Here is a 19,755-nt window from a genome sequence, read left to right on the forward strand (position 1 = left end):
GCATTGAACAGCAAAAGAATGAAGAGTCTAATATATCTTGTTTGCTTTACGGTGGGTGTATGTGAATTTCTTTCACAAGATATTGAAGGTAAGTTGTTTTATCTTTCATGAGAAGGTTTGATATTTGCTAAAAGTCAATTAATAAAACTAACTTTTCGAGAGGAAAGACTTTTCATGGAATTTAACAATCTCCCATTTGGGTAGAGAAGTTAAAATTACATTTGTTTCAAGAATTAAGAATTTCAAGAGTTTTGTTTCAAGAATTACAACATAGAGACAACTGAGTTAAACCAAAGGTACACAAAACAGCTGGAGAAACTCAGCGGGTGCAGCAGCATCTATGGAGCGAAGAACCAAACCTTGCTGGTATTTCTGCAACAGTCAATGTGCCTCAGAGATATTTTTACAACTCACTCTTTTAGAATCTTCAGTTTAGTTTAGTTTATTATTGTCACGTGTAATGAGGTACAATGAAGAGCTTTTGTTTGTGTGCTGTCCAGTCAAAGAAAAAACTCTACATGAATACAACCTAGCTGCCCACAGAGTACAAACAAAGGATAAAGGGTACAACATTTAGGTTCCTGAATAGTGTTGAGAGAGGAGATGAAGGGAAAAGTGTTGAAGGGGAAAGTGCTCGGAGAGGGCTGAGTGGGGAGTTGATGTGCAGTCACCCGTGGAATCCCTGAGGCCATGGTCATATGGAAAGTGGGGATTGGTGGTAGGGTGGGGAAGATACCACTGGTGGTAGGAAACATAGAAACATAGAAAATAGGTGCAGGAGTAGGCCATTCAGCCCTTCGAGCCTGCACCACTATTCATAATTATCATGGTTGATCATCCATAGTATCCTGTACCTGCTCCATACCCCCTGATCCCTTTAGCCGCAAGGGCCGTGGTGAACTCCCTCTTAAGTATATCCAATGAACTGGCCTCAACTACATACAGCTGGCAGAAATGGTGAAGGATTGCATGCTGGGTTTGTGGGATAAAAAGTGAGGACCAAGGGAACTCCATCTGTTTTCAGTTCTTTGTTTGCTGGAGGACCACTTCCACACACTCAGAAAACATTGAACATTCACCAACTAGGCAGCCAATTATATTTTTTAAAAATGCTCACTATTCGCAAACTAGGATGCCAAACTCATAATTTGTATTTAACTTCTGCAACATTATTTGGAATACTGAACTAAAGTTGAAACGTTCTTAGTATATAATACAATCTGAAGTATTAAAAGTAGACTTCATAACTGTAATCATGTATTTTATAACCCACGCAATTCCCTTCATTATTACAATTATGACATCAATACAATTATTCAGAACTGCAAAGGTCGCTGAGTTTAATTCATAGTTAAATCAAAACCAAAGATTTTCAGGGCACTTCTTGAATTAGAGTCAAATAATGATTCAGTGTGGAAACAGGCCCTTCGGCCCAACTTGCCCACACCGGGACTGTTTACAACAAGTCCCGAACCAGCAGGTCGAGGAACACTTTCCGGTCCTCACTTGCGTACCTGCATTTGGTGCACAAGGGAGATGCTAAATGCCTCCAAACCTGACAATGACAATTAAAATTGAATCTGAATCTGAATCCGAATCTGAATCTGCCTGCACTTGGTCCATTTCCCTTCTAACCTGTCCTACCTGTCTAACTCTTTCTTAAATGTTGGGATAGTACCTGCCTCACCAACCTCCTCTGGCAGCTCGTTCCATACACCCACCACCCTTTGTGTGAAACAGTTACCCCTCAGATTCCTGTTAAATCGTTTCCCCTTCACCTTAAAACTATGTCCTTTGGTCCTCGATTTCCTCACTCTGGGCAAGGGATTCTGTACATCTACCCGATCTATTCCTCTCATGATTTTGTACACCTCTCGCCCCTCATTCCCCCTGCACTCCAAGGAATAGAGGCCCAGCCTACACAACCTCTCCCAAAAACTCACACCCTTTAATCCTGGCAACATCCTCGTAAATCTTCTCTGAAATCTTTTAAGCTTGACAATATTTTGTCTATAACATGGTGTCTAGAACTGAACACAATACTCTAATGCGGTCTCACCAATTGTCATTTATACAACTGTAGATGTGAATGCTCCCAACTTCTAACTCAATACTCTAAATTTGGACTCGGCCAACCGATACAACCTCACCGTCGCGGGGCTTCTGGCTCAATACCGGAGCGGGTCGGAGCGGTGGTGGAGCGCTGCGCTGCTGCGGCCGGAGCTCCGAAGATTGGTGGAGGCTTCAACTGCGGGTCTGGCGGACGGCGGCATCGGGAGCCCGCGGGTCCCTGGAGGGAGACCGCTTTTCAGGGCTCTCGCAACGGCGACTTCTCCCGCCCGAGTTGCGGGGTCGAAGAGCTCCTGGAGTGGGGCCTGACATCACCGCCCCGCGCGGCTTGGAATGGCCGCGGGACTCTGCGAGCGCACGCCGGGGGCTCTAACACCAAGACCCGGTGTGCGACCTCGCACCACCCGGCGTGGCTTTAATGGCCGCGGGACAATCGCCATCACCAGCCGGGGGCTTTGACTTTGACTCTGACATCGGGGGGGGGGGGGGGGGGGGGGGGGGGTGCAGTGGAGAGATAAGATTTTTTGGCCTTCCATCACAGCGATGTGATGGATGTTTATGTAAATTATGTTGTGTCTTGGGTCTATTTGTTTGTAATGTATGGCTGCAGAAACGGCATTTTGTTTGGACCTCAAGGGGTCCAAATGACAATTAAATTGAATCTTGAATCTTGAATCTTGAATCTTGAATCTTGAATCTAATTGATGAAGGCCAAAGTGATAAAAGCCTTTTTGACCATCTTATCTACTAGCGACTCGACGTTCAAGGAACATGCACCTGCATTTCTTGATCCCTCTGCTCTACAACACTCCCCAGAGGCCTACCATTCACTGTGAAGGTCCCGTCCTTGTTAGACGTCCCAAAATGCAACACCTGACATTTCTCTGTAATAAATTGCATCCACCATTCCTCAGTCCTCCTGGCCATTGAACAAGATTCTGCTGCAAATTTTCACAACCATCTTCACTATCTGCAAAACCACCCACTTTTGCATCATCAGCAAACTTGTTAATCTTGCCCTGTATATTCTCATCCAAATCATTAATGTAGATGACAAACAGTTACGGGCCCAGCACCGAACCCTGAGGCACACCACTAGTCACAGGCCTCCAGTTCGAGAAGCAACCTTCCACCATCACCAACTGCTTCCTTCCATGAAGCCAATATGCTATCCATTTATCTATCTCTCTTTGGATCCCATGCGATCTAGCCTACTATACGAAACCTTGTCTTCTGGCACCTCTCCTGTATTTAAGGACTATGCATAAATTTCAACCAGGGTTCCTGCAATTTCCCCTCTAGTTTCCCACAATGTCCTCGGACATATCTGATCAGGCTCTGGAGATTTGTCTACATACACGATAGTACCTTCAGTACTTCTTTGAAGGTAACACTGACTGCTCTCAAGACACTTCCATTGACTGCCCCAAGTTCTTCTGTCCTACTGTCTTTCTCCTACATAAATACAGAGGAGAAATACTCATTGAGGATCTTGTCCATCTCCTGTGGCTCCACACAGGGGTGACTTGGTTGATGTTCCTTTCCCCTCAAATAACCTGCTCCAGTCAATTTGTGCGAGACCTTCTCTCATACCCTCAAAGTTGGCCTTACCCCAGTTGAGGATTTTAACACATGGGCCCACTCTGTCCCTATCCATAAATATCTTAAACCTAATCGAACTGTGGTCACTGGTCTCAAAAGGCTCCTCCACACACGCTTCATTAACTTGCCCATCCCAATTTGCCAATACTAGATCCAGTGTTGTCCTCTCATGTGTGGGGGCCTCTAGATACTGCTTGAGAAAACCCTCCTGAACACTTTTGAGGAATTGCACCCCATCTAAACCCTTCACACTATGATTTTCCCAGTCAATATTGGGAAAGTTAAAATCCTCTACTACAACAAACCTATTTGACCTGCAGCTGTCTGCAACCTCGTGGCATATTTATTTTTCTAATTCCCATTAACTATTCGGGGGGTCTATAGTACACCCCCAACAAGATGATCATCCCTTTCTTGTTCCTCAGCTCTGCCAATATAGCCTCACTCGATGAACCGTCCGTAATGTCACCTCTGACCACTGCCGTCACATCCTCCTTAACCAACAATGCAACCCCCTCTCCTCTTTTTCCCTTGGCTGATCCTGTTTTTTTTTTGTCATGAACTGTTTGTCATCTATTTCAAGGATTTTGATGAGAATATACAAGGCATGATTAGTAAGTTCACTCGTGACACTAAAATAGTTGGTATCGTAGACTGAAGAGGATTATCAAGATATATAGGCTGGGCAAGTGGGCTGAGGAATAGCCAATGGAGTTTAATCAGATAAGTGTGCAATGTTGCAATTTAGGAATTTTTGACAATTGAGGGCAGGATCTTCACAGTGAGTGGTAGGGGCTTAGGGAGTATTTGCAGAGCAGAGGGAACTAGTACAAGTACATAGTTTTCTGAAAGTGGTATCACAAGTGGTTAGGGAGGTGAAGAAGGCTTTTGCCATGCTGGCCTTCAACAGTCGGGGAATTAAGCATAGATGTTGAGACATTACCTTTCAGTTATACAAGATGTTGGTGAGGCCGCACTTGAAGTATTGTGTTCAGTTTTGGTCACCGACTGTAGGAAAGATGACATTGACCTGGCAAGAATGCAGAGAAGATTTATGAGAACGTGCCAGGACTTGAGGGCCTGAGCTACAGGGAAAGAGTTAGCTGGTTAGGACTTAATTACTTGGCATGAGGTGCATTGGCGTTAGTGTAGGAGGCTGATAGTTTTATTTAAAGTATATTATCCAATAAAGAATGCAGAGAAAAAGAGAAAAATATACAAATACTGAACATACCTTTTGATTTAAGTTTGATGAGGTTGAGGGGCAGAGCAAGTGATCAAATGTGCCGACTTCAGGATTTTAGTGTTTCCATACTTCTGCTACATGCTGCTGCTGCTGCTGAGGTGAGCAAGGGCAAAAGTCTAGGCAAACTGAATAGCCAGTGGTTCTCTTTGGAAAAACTGGTCCAAGTCAATTTAATAACATTTACAAAGGATTTGGAGAAATAAATGAAGGGGAACATTTTCAGGCCTCTGGGGAAGCAACAGAGAATTGGAATTCATTATGGGGCTTTCTCACGGGGCGACTTGACGCAAGATGTAACCAGAGTGAAGTGGTCGTGGTCTAGCACGATATCACACGATATAACGGGGGGTAGATAAAGAGTTCCCACGGGTACTCGGCATTTCTGTTATTTGAGCGAGTGACTTGTCCGTCTCTCGAGCTTTCCCGTTAAATCTTGAATGAACATTGTGAACTGTGAAGTGTAGTTAAATCATCACGTGGCACAAATGATGTAACTTTTTTTTCACACACTATAAATACTAGGTACATGGAGAAGTGGTGCAACCGAGGCAGAAATGGTCCCAATGAAGCGTTTCAAAGTTAACTCGGGCACATACAGTGGGAAAGAGCAAAGAGGCCATCTCTGCGCTTACTACAATTCACAATTGGGGAGTGTGCCGTGGCAGGACAGCTCTATTGATGGGTAGCTGACTACAGGAACACTACTGCATGTTTGCTTGAAGCTTGCTTGAATTTTCTCCCGAGTCAATAAGTTACACGAGTACCTGCCGTTAGCGCCACGGTGGTCCACGGTGGTCCACGAATGCCGTACGGTTATCGTACGAGGTTCCCATAATGTTCAACTCTAGTCACCTCTTGCGTCAAGTCGCCCCGTGAGAAAGCCTCTTTAGAGAGCTCTATGAAAACAATGGCAGCGTGTTAAAGCATTTGATGGGAACAGCTCTGACCATCAAGATTGCATGCACAGCCATTTTAGAGAGATGCTATGATAAGCTGTCTTTCCTGGTAGCTACAAATCCATATTGGAAATGAAAGCAAAGTTAAAAGGCCCAAACTTGTTTGAATGAGTAAAAACATGACATGACTTGACACTGATTATTGGACCTATTATTATAAAGAGTAATCCCTTTATCTTCTGGGTGAAGCCTGGGTTCTATGGTTGGTATTCACTGCATTGGTGATAAATTAACTTCCCATTGTAAGATGAAGAGGTAAGTTAACTGTGCATTGTAGCTCATGGATGCAATGGTGATGATCCAATGTGGATCATGCTACAGTTTCTGCTATATTTAAATTGATTTACAAATTGTGTTTTAGAATAAACTAGACCAAGTGCAGACCCGTTGGGTCTGTTTCCCCAACGGCGTTTGCGGGGGGGGGGGGGGGGGGGGGGGCTGCGGCAACACACTCACATTAACCACCCCCAAAAACACAGGTGGGGGGAGAGGGGGGTGAGAAGAGGGGAGGAGGAGGAGGAGGAAACGGGACAGATTTGGGAGGGAAAGGAGAGCGAGGTAGGGGGTGAGAGAGGGGGATGGGGGAGAGAGATGTGGGGGAGGGGGGGATGGGGAGGGAGGAGAGGAGGGAGGGAGGGGGGGAGAGGGGGGGGGGAGAGAGGGGAAAGAGTGGGGAGGGAGTGGAGGGGGAAGGGGGGGAGAGAAGTGGAAGAGTGGGGAGGGAGGGGTAGGGGGAGTGGTGGAAGAGGGACAGAGGGGTAGGGGAAGGGGGGGGGGCGCGGGGAGAGGGAAGGGGGTGGGGTAGAGAGTGAAGGGGGTGGGGGAGAGACGTTTATCCTGACTAGTCAACAAATAATAATTTCTTTACAGATAATTGATACAAAATAAATGAATCTAATTTCTTTGCAGGATGTGAGCAAAAGCTGACTGTAAATGTGGATTTTACTGGAAATGATATCAAGTCAGTTCTTGCCCCAGATGCCAACTATTGTCAAAAGTTGTGCACCGAGCATAAAAGCTGTCAGTTTTTCACCTATTTGACAAGAGACTGGAACACGGACCATCGAAGGTAAATCCACAACTTCATTCAGAACTCTCAATGGAATATGAAAAAGTGATGACAAGTCATTGCATCCTAAACTATGATCAGCATCACCAAGAACAGCAAGGGCAGCAGGTTGTGGAGACATCAGTTCCTCCTGGTTCCCCTCCAAGTTTTACGTCATTGTGACTTGGAACTATTGCACCCTTCCCTTGATTTTTCACAGTCAAAGTCATAGATCTCACCATGAACATAGTAGGACTACCTTCACCATACAAAGTGCAGTGGTTTAAGTAGATGAGCCACCAGCACCTTCTGAAGCTTGTTTATGGGTGTGGACTAATTTTTGGCCCTGACAATGACGCCTATAAAATGAAGAAATATTATATTTATATTAAAGCTCGGCAATAAAAAGTAGCAAAGGCATAATTAGAGTAGCTCTTCGTGATGATAGAATCCAATTTGGATACAACATCAGCATCATGATGGAGCTTCTTGCCCCAGTTTAAATCTTGTACAGGAACACAAAGACCTTCCTACAACCACTTAATCTACTTGCACGTTATTTGATGGAATTGTGATACAACCTTATAGAAATTAGAGTTTAGAAGGATGAGGGGGGTTCTTATAGAAACATATAAAATTATAAAAGGACTGGACAAGCTAGATGCAGGAAAAATGTTCCCAATGTTGAGCGAGTCCAGAACCAGGGGCCACAGTTTTAGAATAAAAGGGAGGTCATTTAAGACTGAAGTGAGAAAAAACTTTTTCACCCAGAGAGTTGTGAATTTATGGAATTCCCTGCCACAGAGGACAGGGGAGGCCAGGTCACTGGATGGATTTAAGAGAGAGTTAGATAGAGCTCTAGGGGCTAGTGGAGTCAAGGGATATGGGGAGAAGGCAAGCACGGGTTATTGATAGGGGACGATCAGCCATGATCACAATGAATGGCGGTGCAGGTTCAAATGGCTGAATGGCCTCCTCCTGCACCTATTTTCTATGTTTCTATGTTTCTAAATCAATGCCAGATATATTCTAGCTCTTTACAGTTTATTATGGGTGCTTTGCTGGTGCTGAAGAACTTAAAAAACAAATAAATAGCTGGTGAGTAACTGTTGCTCTAGCACTGATCTCTGTGCCACCATGTTGGGCACAACCTCCATGTCTTTGCTGCCTGTGCATTCTATTGGAGTTGCGTTGTACCCATCCTGCGGTTCTGGAACCACACCAAGCCAAGCCAAGCCAAGCCAAGAGTTGTCCACACCAAGCCAAGCCAAGCCAAGAGTTGTCCACACCAAGCCAAGCCAAGCCAAGAGTTGTCCACACCAAGCCAAGCCAAGCCAAGAGTTGTCCACACCAAGCCAAGAGTTGTTCACTTAAAGAAGGGACCCGACTCGAAACGTAACCTGTTCCTTTTCCTCCAGAGATGCTGCCTGACCTGCTGAGTTACTCCAGCGTTTTGTGTCTATAGTTGTTCATCATCAGTAGATCACAGCCATAAACAGCAGCTGGAAAGCAAGCAGCAGCAGCAGGGCAGGAGGAGGCGAAGGTGAAAGCAAAGAAGCTCAGTTCTGGAGCAAATGTCTATGAACAGGTTATCCATTAAACAGACAGTTTCAATTCCCCACTTGTAAATCATCCCAAACCTTTTCTTCCCCCTGCAAAATAAAAAAAAACAAAGCAAAATAAGCATAAAACAAAAACAGACTGCTAAGGAAAGTCAGCAGGTCAGGCAGCATCGGTGAAGTTAAATGAACAGACGACATTTCGGATCAAGTCTCTTCTTCAGATGTCTGAAATTGCCCCTCGGGTGTGGGATAGTGCTAGTTTATGGGGATCGCTGATTGGCGTGGACTCGGTGTATCTCTAAACTAAGCTAAACTAAACTCATGTGATCTTAGTCTTGCTCTTTCAAACAAAAATGCTCTGGGACCTTCATATGAAATGATTTTGACCTGAAATGTAAACTCTATTTGTCTTTGAATTGAGGCTGCTTGACCTGAGATATCCCTGACTTCTTGCCTTTTTTCAGATTTCTAGAGACTGAATTGTGTTTCGATTTACAGTTACAAAATAATATGAAGAATTTAACAGTATGATTCTCATGCTATGTTTCAGATTTTATTGTTACCTTAAACAGAACATTGAAGCAGCTCCAACCATTAAAAATCAATTACAGAATGTTGTCTCAGGCTATTCCCTCAAGGACTGCCCGGCATATAGCTGTGAGTAAAACATTGATATCATGTTGTTAAATTATGCTATGTGTTTGCTACATATCTTATTTCCATGAGAAGTATTTCAAAGAAAGAGTAAATTTTTGAGAAGTTACACTAGGTGTTCTTAGCAAGATAAGAATCTGCAAGTTCATTTATGATAATGCACCACGGTAGCACAGCTGGTAGAGCGGCTGCTCCACAGCACCAGAGACCCAAGTTCAATCCTGACTTAAGTGGTCTGTGTGGAGTTTGCACGTTCTTCCAGTGACCGCCGTGGGTTTCCTCTGAGTGCTCCGGTTTTCCCCCATTTTTCATAGACGTGCAGGTTTGTAGGTTAATTGACCTCAGTAAATTGCACCCAGTGTGTAGTGAGTGGATGCTGAAGTGGGATAAGAGAAGGAGTGTGAGTGGGTGATCGATGGTCAACGTGGCCTCACTGGTATTGGGCCTGTTTCCATGCAGTATCTTCCAATCCATTCAATCAATGTGTGTAAGTGCAAATATGAGAGGAGCAGCAGATATGATAGGAGTACTTGAGTGGTTTTTAGAATGACACAGAGGTAAGCAGGGAATGAAAGGCAGGCAGATCACGTGCAGGCAGAGGAAATCAGTTTAACTTGGCTTCATGTTTGGCATGAACCGAGGAGGTGAGGGGGGCAATATTTAATGGGAACCTGAGGGCTAACTGTTGTACACAAAGGGTGAATGGAACGAGCTGCCAGAGGAGGTAAACATAGAAACATAGAAAATAGGTGCAGGAGCTTACCATTCGGGCCCTTCGAGCCTGCACCGCCATTCAATATGATCATGGCTGATCATCCAACTCAGTATCCTGTACCTGCCTTCTCTCCATACCCCCTGATCCTTTTAGCCACAAGGGCCACATCTAACTCCCTCTTAAATATAGCCAATGAACTGGCCTCAACTACCTTCTGTGGCAGAGAATTCCAGAGATTCACCAGTCTCTGTTTGAAAAATGTTTTTCTCATCTCTGTCCTAAAAGACTTCCCCCTTATCCTCAAACTGTGACCCCTTGTTCCGGACTTCCCCAACATCGGGAACAATCTTCCTGCATCTAGCCTGTCCAACCCCTTAAGAATTTTGTAAGTTTCTATAAGATCCCCTCTCAACCTTCTAAATTCCAGCGAGTACAAGCCGAGTCTATCCAGTCTTTCTTCATATGAAAGTCCTGACATCCCAGGAATCAGTCTGGTGAACCTTCTCTGTACTCCCTCTATGGCAAGAATATCCTTCCTCTGATTAGGAGATCAAAACTGTACGCACTACTCCAGGTGTGGTCTCACCAAGACCCTGTACAACTGCAGTAGAACCTCCCTGCTCCTATACTCAAATCCTTTTGCTATGAATGCTAACATACCATTCGCTTTCTTCACTGCATGCTGCACCTGCATGCCTACTTTAAATGACTGGTGTACCATGACACCCAGGTCTCGTTGCATCTCCCCTTTTCCAATTGGCCACCATTCAGATAATAGTCTACTTTCCTGTTCTTTGCCACCAAAGCGGATAACCTCACATTTATCCTCATTATACTGCATCTGCCATGCATTTGCCCACTCACCCAACCTATCCAAGTCACCTTGCAACCTCCTAGCATCCTCCTCACAGCTAACACTGCCCCCCAGCTTCGTGTCATCCGCAAACTTGGAGATGTTGCATTCAATTACCTCGTCCAAATCATTAATATATATTGTAAATAGCTGGGGTCCCAGCACTGAACCTTGTGGTACCCCACTAGTCACTGCCTGCCATTGTGAAAAGGACCCGTTTACTCCTACTCTTTGCTTCCTGTCTGCCAGCCAGTTCTCTATCCACATCAATACTGAACCACCAATACTGTGTGCTTTAAGTTTGCATACTAATCTCTTATGTGGGACCTTGTCGAACGCCTTCTGAAAGTCCAGATATAACACATCCACTGGTTCTCCCTTATCCACTCTACTAGTTACATCCTCAAAAAATTCTATAAGAATCGTCAGACATGATTTACCTTTCATAAATCCATACTGACTTTGTCCAATGATTTCTCCACTTTCCAAATGTGCTGCTATCCCGTCTTTAATAACTGACTAGCATTTTTCCCCACTACCGATGTTAGACTAACTGGTCTGTAATTCCCCGTTTTCTCTCTCCCTCCCTTTTTAAAAAGTGGGGTTACATTAGCTACCCTCCAATCCTCAGGAACTACTACAGAATCTAAAGAGTTTTGAAAAATGATCACTAATGCATCCACTATTTCTGGGGCTACTTCCTTAAGCACTCTGGGATGCAGCCTATCTGGCCCTGGGGATTTATCAGCCTTTAATCCATTCAATTTAGTTAACATCACTTCCCGACTAACCTGGATTTCACTCAGTTCCTCTATCTCATTTGACCTCCGGTCCCCTGCCATTTCCTGCAGATTATTTATATCTTCCTTAGTGAAGACAGAACCAAAGTAGTTATTCAATTGATCTGCCATGTCCTTGTTCCCATGATGAATTCATCTGTTTCTGACTGCAAGGTGCCTACATTTGTAACTGCGGCAGGTACTATCGCAATGTTTAAGAAACATTTAGACAGTACATGGATTAGATAGGTTCAGAGGGATATGAGTCAAAAGCTGGCAGATGGGACTAGTGTAGGTTGGCGAAGGCAAGTTGGGCTGAAGGGCCTGTTTGCACGCTGTATCACTCTATGACTACCTCTCCCAGTAAAGTGTAGTGGTTTTTTGTTCCATTTGTGTACAGTTATCCTGTGAATAGTACATTTTTTCTGCAACTGGACAGAGTGCAGGTTTTCTATGGCTGATTCATATTATTTGCTTGTCCTGCCACTGAAAACAGAAAGCAAGGTAGGGGTTGACCCTAAACGTAAGGATGTAAATGGGTGTAAAAGCCCAGGATGTGTGACACCAGTAAAGGAGCTGAATGATTCACAGTTTCAAATGGTGTTGGTAAAACTATGTTATGTACACTTGTTCTAAATCTAATCATGATTCTAAGCTCATTGTTGTATATTTTTTATTGAAATAGTTTTCTTATTAAAACTATTTCTTATTTTACAGTTATTCATCTGCTCCTTTTCCCCTTTGTTCCCAGCTTGTTTTACAACCATTTTTGCAGGTCTGGATTTCCCAGGCAATGACTACCGTCAGTACCTAGTGGAGGATGAGCACATCTGTCAAAGAGAATGTACCGAGGAGCCGGACTGCCAGTTTTACACCTTCGCAAATGGGTTATATCAAAACAGCCGACAGCGGTGAGTCAAACAATCCACATGCAAGAGACAAAAATATCTCTAATGTCTTGTCTGGAGGATGGCACTCATGGACTTTTATTTATTGTTTCCTTCTGGCAATTATTACTCATTTATTTTAACTCAGTAGAAATGTTTGCCAAAGATGACAGCTTCTCTGCAGCATGCACGACCAGTTCAAGAGACTAGTTTAATTCACAGTGGGAGCTGCAGAGAAACCGTGTGCTGAAATATTTGATGATTTCATAAACATTTTGGACTTGGATACCTCAAAAAGAGTGAAAATATGTTTAGTGGGTTTGTAAATATTTGAAACCTTGAAATGATTCATTCCAATCACTCTGAAGAGGGATCCTGACCCGAAACATTGCCTTCCCATTCCCTTTCCAGATGCTGCCTGACACAGAGTTACTCCAGCACTTTGTGTTTTGCTTAAGATTCCAGCATCAGCAATTTCTTGACTCTCTGTTAATTTTTTTGTTTTGTTTTAGCTATATTTGCTATCTGAAGAAGAGCAAAGAAGGAACACCATCAACAATAAGAACTCTTCAGAATGTTGTATCTGGATTTCCTTTAAGAGAATGTGGGTTCAATAACTTAGGTATGTCCACAATTATTTCAATCAGGGAACAGTGAAATGGAAACTAACTATCAATGTAAATTCCTTTCCAAAAAACTGTATTTCATCTTCGTTATGCATTATAACTGTTTTTATTTTATCCAGTTAAGAAAGGTGCAATGTGGTCTAACAAAACAGCTAGATTAATGAATCCACACAATACGATGTGTGAATATGTAGTGCACACACTTTACCATAATTCTCAATAGTGACATGAGAGCTTTTTTACCTGCATTTTGTGAATCCCTTTTAACAATTTTACCAATTGCAATAAAAGCAGTAGATGGCCGAGTCCATTCTAACCAGCAAGAAACGGTGTGTACATTAATCCTAGAGTAATCCTCTTTTATTCACCCACTTTCCCATCAATTCTCCACAAATTAAGATCCCCTCCTGTAGCAATCTATTTATCTTGCAGTTGTGCGCAATCTCCCAGCTGTTTGTTCTTCTAATTCCTGTTGACTACTTGGGGGCCTATAGTACACTGCCAAGCAGGTGATCACCCACTTTTCATTTCTCAGATCCACGTTAAAAGCCTCATTGGACTATCCTACAGTTTTTAGTTTTAGTTTTAGAGATACAGTGCGGAAACAGGCCCTTCGGTCCGCGCTGACCAGCGATCCCCGCACATTAACAATATCCTACACCCACTAGGGACAATTTTTACATTTACCAAGCCAATTAACCTACAAACCTGTACGTTTTTGGAGTGTGGGAGGAAACCGAAGAGCTCAGAGAAAACCCACGCAGGTCACGGGGAGAACGTACAAACTCCGTACAGACAGCACCCAAAGTCGGGATCGAACCCGGGTCTCCGGAGCTGCATTTGTTGTAAGGCAGCAACTCAACCGCTGTTCCACCGTGACCACCAATAATGTTTTCTCGGACTATTGCCATGTTCCCCTTAATCAATAAAGCAAAATTCCCTCCTCTTTTACTCCAATCTGTACCTCAACTGCAGCACCTTTACCCAGGAACATTAAGCTACCAATCCTGTCTTTCCAATAGCCAATTTTCTGTAATGGCGATGTTATCCCGGTTGTATGCACTAGCCATGCCCTGAGTTGATCCTCCTTACCTGTCAGGCTTCGAGCATTTAAATAATAAGTGCATCAATAAGACCCATCATTCCTCAAACCCTGCCGTAATCCTAACTGTCCTGTCTGCTGGATGTGCTTTCATTGACTTCTGCACCAAATTATAGACTCCCACCTTCCCCACCACTGCATTGGATCCTGTCCCCCTGCCAATCTTGTTTAAACCCTGCAGAGTAGCACTAGCTGGACCTTGAGGTAATGCTATTTAAACTTTAGCCTAACTGCCTATATTCACTCCGCGCCTCTTCAACCTGTGCAATTTGTGTCAGTGTACACAACAGCTTCCGGCTGCTGCTCTGCTCCCCCCCCCCCCCCCCCCACACCCTTGAGAATGTTCTGCAGTTGCTCTGAGACATCCTGGACCCTTGACCAAGGAGACTACACACCATCTTGGAGTCTCATTGCTGTTGCAGAACCTCCTGTCTGTCCCCGTAACTAATTACCAATATTTGCCTTCATTGGTCGGGACATTGAGTATAAGAGGCTGGAAGATATAAGGCAGCTTTATAGGACTTTGTTTAGGCTGCATTTGCTGTATTGTGTGCAGTTTCGTTCACATATTACAGGATGGGTGGAGGTAACATGCGAGCAGTGGAGAGACTTGATAGTAGTTTATAAAATTATGAGAGGGTAGACAGTCAGAAACTTTGTCCCAGTGTGAAAATGTCAATCAATCAATCAATCAATCAATCAACCTTTATTGTCATCTTGCAAGCAACAGTTGTTACAGTGCAAAATGAAAAGACGTTTCCCAGTGAATAGCGGAGCATCGCACATGAAATTTAAAACACTTCACACATAATAACACTAAAAAACAATCCAGTCCCTGATGGAACAGTATAAATAGTTAAAAGCAGGTAAAAAAAAAAAAAAAAACACAATGTTAAAATACAATAAACCAATCATAAAAAATGTCCGGGGCCGCTGATTTGAGTGGCCAGTGCCAGTATTAAAGTGTCCGTGCCAGCCGCAGAGTCAAGTCAAGTGACTGTGGGTGCAGAGTGACTGTTTAGCAGCCTCACAGCCTGTGGTAGGAAGCTGTTTAGCAGCCTCGTGTCCGGGCTTTGATGCTTCGATATCTCTTGCCTGATGGCAGGAGATCCAGGTGTATGTGGAGGGGGTGCAGTTTGTCCTTGGCAATTCTCTGTGCTTTCTTCAGACAGCGGCTCTGGAACAGTTCTTGTACCGAGGGTAGGGAGACGCCAATGATCCTCTCTGCTCCCCTCACTACCCTCTGCAGAGCCTTCCTGTCCGAGCAGTTGCAGGTGCAGTACCACGTATTTATGCAGTACGTGAGTACAGACTCCACCGTGCCCCTGTAGAAAGTCCTGAGGATGTTGGTGGGGAGTGAGGCCTGTTTTAGTTTCCTCAGGAAGTGCAGTCGCTGATGGGCCCGTTTGACGGTCCCAGTGGTGTTCCTGGACCAGGTGAGGCTGTCCGTTATTTGCACACCGAGGAACTTTATGCTCTCCACTCTCTCCACTGCAGTGCCACTAATGTTGAGCGGTGTATGCTTTGGCTGCGCCCTCCTGAAGTCGACAACCATCTCCTTAGTTTTGTCGACATTCAATTCTAGGTTATTTTTGCCGCACCAGTCCACCAGTTGTTCTACTTCCTCCCTGTACCTTGTTTCGTCATCTCCACTGATGAGTCCCACCACTGTAGTGTCGTCCGCGAATTTTATGATTTTATTTTCCCTGAATCTGGCAGCACAGTCATGTGTGAGCAGTGTGAACAACAGCGGGCTGAGCACACAGCCTTGAGGGGAGCCGGTGCTCAGCGTGATCGAGCCTGAAGTGTTCTTGCCAACACGGACTGACTGCGGTCTCTCTGTCAGAAAGTCCAAGATCCAGTGACACAGGGTGGTGTTGAGGCCCAGCAGGGTTAGTTTCTCCACAAGTCTCTGTGGGATGATGGTATTAAACGCTGAGCTGAAGTCAATGTACAGGATTCTGGTGTATGTGTTCTTGTGTTCCAGATGCGCGATTACTGTGTGCAGCGTGGTAGAGATGGCATCCTGTGTAGAGCGGTTGGGGCGATAGGCAAACTGTAGGGGGTCTAACGATGAGGGGAGGCTGGCAGTAATGTGGGGTTTCACCAGGCGTTCAAAACACTTAATTATTATTGGGGTCAGGGCGACAGGGCGGTAGTCATTTAGGCAGGCAACCACTGGTTTCTTCGCTATGGGGATTATCGTGGAAGTTTTGAGGCATGTGGGGACAATGGCCTGACTAAGGGAGATGTTAAAGATGTCTGTTAGCACATCTGCTAACTCCTCAGCACATTCCTTTAGCACACGTCCTGGGATGTTGTCGGGTCCGACTGCTTTCCACGGGTTGACCTTAGACAGGATTCTCCGTGTGTCCATTGTGTCTATGGTCAGGACTGGCTGGTCGGTTTGTAGGCAGGGGCTGGCTCTCCTCTTGGGTGTGGTGTTTGCTGCATCAAAACGTGCAAAGAAGTTGTTCAGTTTATCTGGGAGAGAAGTGTCCGTGTCGGTTACCTGCTGCCTTGCCTTGTACCCCGTCAGTGTTTCGATTCCCTTCCACATCCTCCTGGTGTCTCCTGTGTCGCAGAGGTGTCCCTGGATTTTCCCCGCGAAGGCACGTTTCGCTGCCCTGATTCCTTTTTCCAGTGCAGTCCTGGTGGATCGGAGAGCGGCTGTGTTACCGGCTCTGTAGGCTGCATCACGAGCCCTCAGCAGCGAGCGCACCTCTGCTGTCATCCATGGCTTTTCGTTTCCACGTGCAGTGAAAGTTTTCATGATGGTGACATCCTCAGTGCACTTGGCAATGTAGCTGGTTACAGTCTCTGTGTACTCCTCGATGTTGATGAGGTCATCATAGGATGCTGCTGTCCTGAACACATCCCAGTAAGTGTGCAGGAAGCAATCCTACAGTGCTGAGGCTGCTCCCTCTGGCCAGACCCTGGTGTGTTTTCTCTCCGCTCTGACTTGTTTTTGCAGAGGTCTGTAGGCTGGTGTTAAAAACACTGAAATGTGGTCCGAGTGGCCCAGGTGAGGGCGTGGGGCTGCCTTGTAAGCCTCTGGGGTGTTGGTGTAAACCAAGTCCAAGATGTTCTCTCCCCTGGTCTCAAAATCCACATATTGCTTGAATTTTGGGAGCACAGTCTTAAGGCTGGTGTGATTAAAATCCCCGGCCACCACAATGAAGCTATCAGGATGTTTGGTCTGGAACTCACTGACGGCGTCATGCAGGGCTCCCAGTGCTTCTTTGGCCTTAGAATTTACATTTGCACTTGGTGCAACATATACAGCCACAACAAAAATAATGGAGAATTCCCTCGGCAGATAGAAAGGCCGACATTTCACGATGAGGAATTCTATCAGCGGAGAGCAGTGTTTCCCGGCTATCGTAGCGTTCACACACCAGTCCTTGTTTATGTACAAGCACAGGCCTCCACCTCGGCTCTTACCAGAGCTAGCTGCCTCTCTGTCCGCACGGAATGATGTCATTCCCTCCAGCTGTATTGCCGTGTCCAGGATATTGCCGTGGAGCCATGATTCAGTGAAAACAAACACACAGCAGTTTCGTATATCCTTGTATGTTGTCCTGAGAAGACGCAGTTCGTCGAGTTTGTTGTCCAGGGAGCGGACATTAGAGAGGAGAAGCGAGGGCACTGCAGGTCGGGTGGGGTTGGCTGTTAGCCTAGCGTGAATGCCTGCTCTTTTCCCCCGTCTCCGCCTCACGTAAGAGCCTGCTCTTTTACCCCGTTTCTGCCTCCTCTCACACCGCTTGCGTCTCCTCCTCCTCCTCTCTCGCCTCCTCTCTCCGGTCGTAGTCATATCTGCGGCCGATATGTTCGGCCTCGCAGCCAGTAGTAGAAGTCCATAGCGGCGTATTTGGTCTAAATCGCACCAAAACGCGCCTTTACTACTACCGTGGTTTGCCCCGATGTTAAGGAGCATGTTCCTGCAGTACATATATCTTGGACAGACTGGACAAGACACACAACACTCACTTTTAAAAGCTCCAACTATCTCCCGAGGGGCCGCTGCGACTGTGCGCGCCGCCATTTATCAAAGTATAATGAGTTGTTTAAGAAGGAACTGCAGATGCTGGAACAATGGAAGGTAGACAAAAATGCTGGAGAAACTCAGCGGGAGAGGCAGCACCGAGAATCTTCTTCAGACTGATGAGGGGATGGGGGGGGCGGGAAGAAGAAAGGAAAAGGCGGAAACAGTGGGCTGTGGGACAGCTGGAAAGGGGAGGGGAAAGAGGGAGAAAGCAAGGGTTACCTGAAATTGGAGACGTCGATGTTCATAATGGGCATAATTTAAGGGGAGAGTGGCAAAGAAGATGTGCAGGGCAAGGTTTTTTATGCAGAGTAGTGGGTGTGGAATGTGCTCACAGAGGTGATGGTGAAAGAAGATACAATAGTGGCATTTGAGAGGCTTTATGTTGGCACATGAACATGCAGGTAATCATGTGCAGGCAGAATGGATTGTTAATCTGCAAAATGTTTGAAAAAAGACATTGTGGGCCAAAGGTCAGTTCCTGTGATGTACTGCTGTCTGTTCTATGTTCTAATTATCCATCAAACTCCTACAGAAGCTTCTGCCACACTAAGCAATAGTCACAATGTGTTGTGTTCTGCCTCTGAAATTCACCCAACAATGACAATGAATCTGAGCTTATTGTAGTCTGGCACAGTCTTCTTTCTTTCAGAAATGTAATGTGTTCATTTAATTTGTTTCTGTTTGTTTGCCTGAGCCTATTGTTCCTGTAATGTTGCTGCAAACAAGATTTCCATTGCACCTGGGTGTGTGCAATAAACGCAGCATGATTTTATTTGAACTTTGGAGGAATAGTTTCTTGCCATGCAATTACCAGTAGAAACCTCAATGGGGCCATCTTGTGGCAGCAGTCCAACACTTCATCACCATGAAGCTGAGTAGATCAATATCTTCAGTCCACATTATCCGTTGATTTCTGTCTGCGGGTACTTGTAAACTGGACATTGGCCCCTGGCCCCAACACACGTTACTATGAACAATTATGTCCCTGTACATGTACATCTTGAGATTCATTGTGGTTCACTGTGGTTCAGTGGTTCAGCTAGCAAAGCTGTTGCCCCGCAACATCAGCAACCCTGGTTCAATCCTGGTTTCATAAGGTCATATGGTCATAAGGGACAGGAGTAGAATTGGGCCATTTGGCCCATCAAGTCTACTCCACCATTCAATCATGGCCAATCTATCTCTCCCTCCTAACCCCATTCTCCTGCCTTCTCCCCTAGCCTCTGACACCTATAGTGCTGTTTGCGTGGAGCTTGCATGTTCTTCCGGTGACCATGTTGGGTTTCCTTGAGGTGCTCCAGTGTCCTTCCACATCTTAAAGATTTATGGGTTTGCAAATTAATTGGCCACTGTAAAATGTTCCCAGTGTGTAGGTGGTTGGTGGATCTGGGGGAAGTTTATGGGAATTTAGGCAGAATATAAATAAATAGGAGTCACATTATGGGGATAGGGCAGGAGAATGAGGTTGAGAGGGACAGATAAATCAGCCTTGATTGAATGGCAGAGTAGACTCGATGGGCCAAATGGCCTAAATCTCTTCCTAGAACTTATGAACTTATGAACATAAGATGAATGTATTGGATGCAAGATGGTCAGCGTTGACTTGG

The 19,755-nt window shown here is 45.1% G+C and overlaps 1 protein-coding gene across 1 annotated transcript in view; it reads left to right on the forward strand.

The window, feature by feature from the left end:
• Positions 1–19,755, forward strand: part of LOC129697020 (coagulation factor XI-like) — a 58,839-nt gene that overhangs the window by 1,433 nt on the left and 37,651 nt on the right. Inside the window, exons 2-6 of the mRNA XM_055635217.1 lie at positions 1–88; positions 6,784–6,943; positions 9,035–9,141; positions 12,237–12,396; positions 12,885–12,994. The exon at positions 1–88 is cut by the window's left edge and continues 23 nt beyond it. Of these exons, the coding sequence (XP_055491192.1) occupies positions 19–88; positions 6,784–6,943; positions 9,035–9,141; positions 12,237–12,396; positions 12,885–12,994 (607 nt within the window). The 5' untranslated portion in view covers positions 1–18. The remainder of the gene's footprint in view (positions 89–6,783; positions 6,944–9,034; positions 9,142–12,236; positions 12,397–12,884; positions 12,995–19,755) is intronic.

This window comes from Leucoraja erinacea, chromosome 1, assembly GCF_028641065.1.
Source record: "Leucoraja erinacea ecotype New England chromosome 1, Leri_hhj_1, whole genome shotgun sequence".
NCBI lineage: Eukaryota > Metazoa > Chordata > Chondrichthyes > Rajiformes > Rajidae > Leucoraja > Leucoraja erinaceus.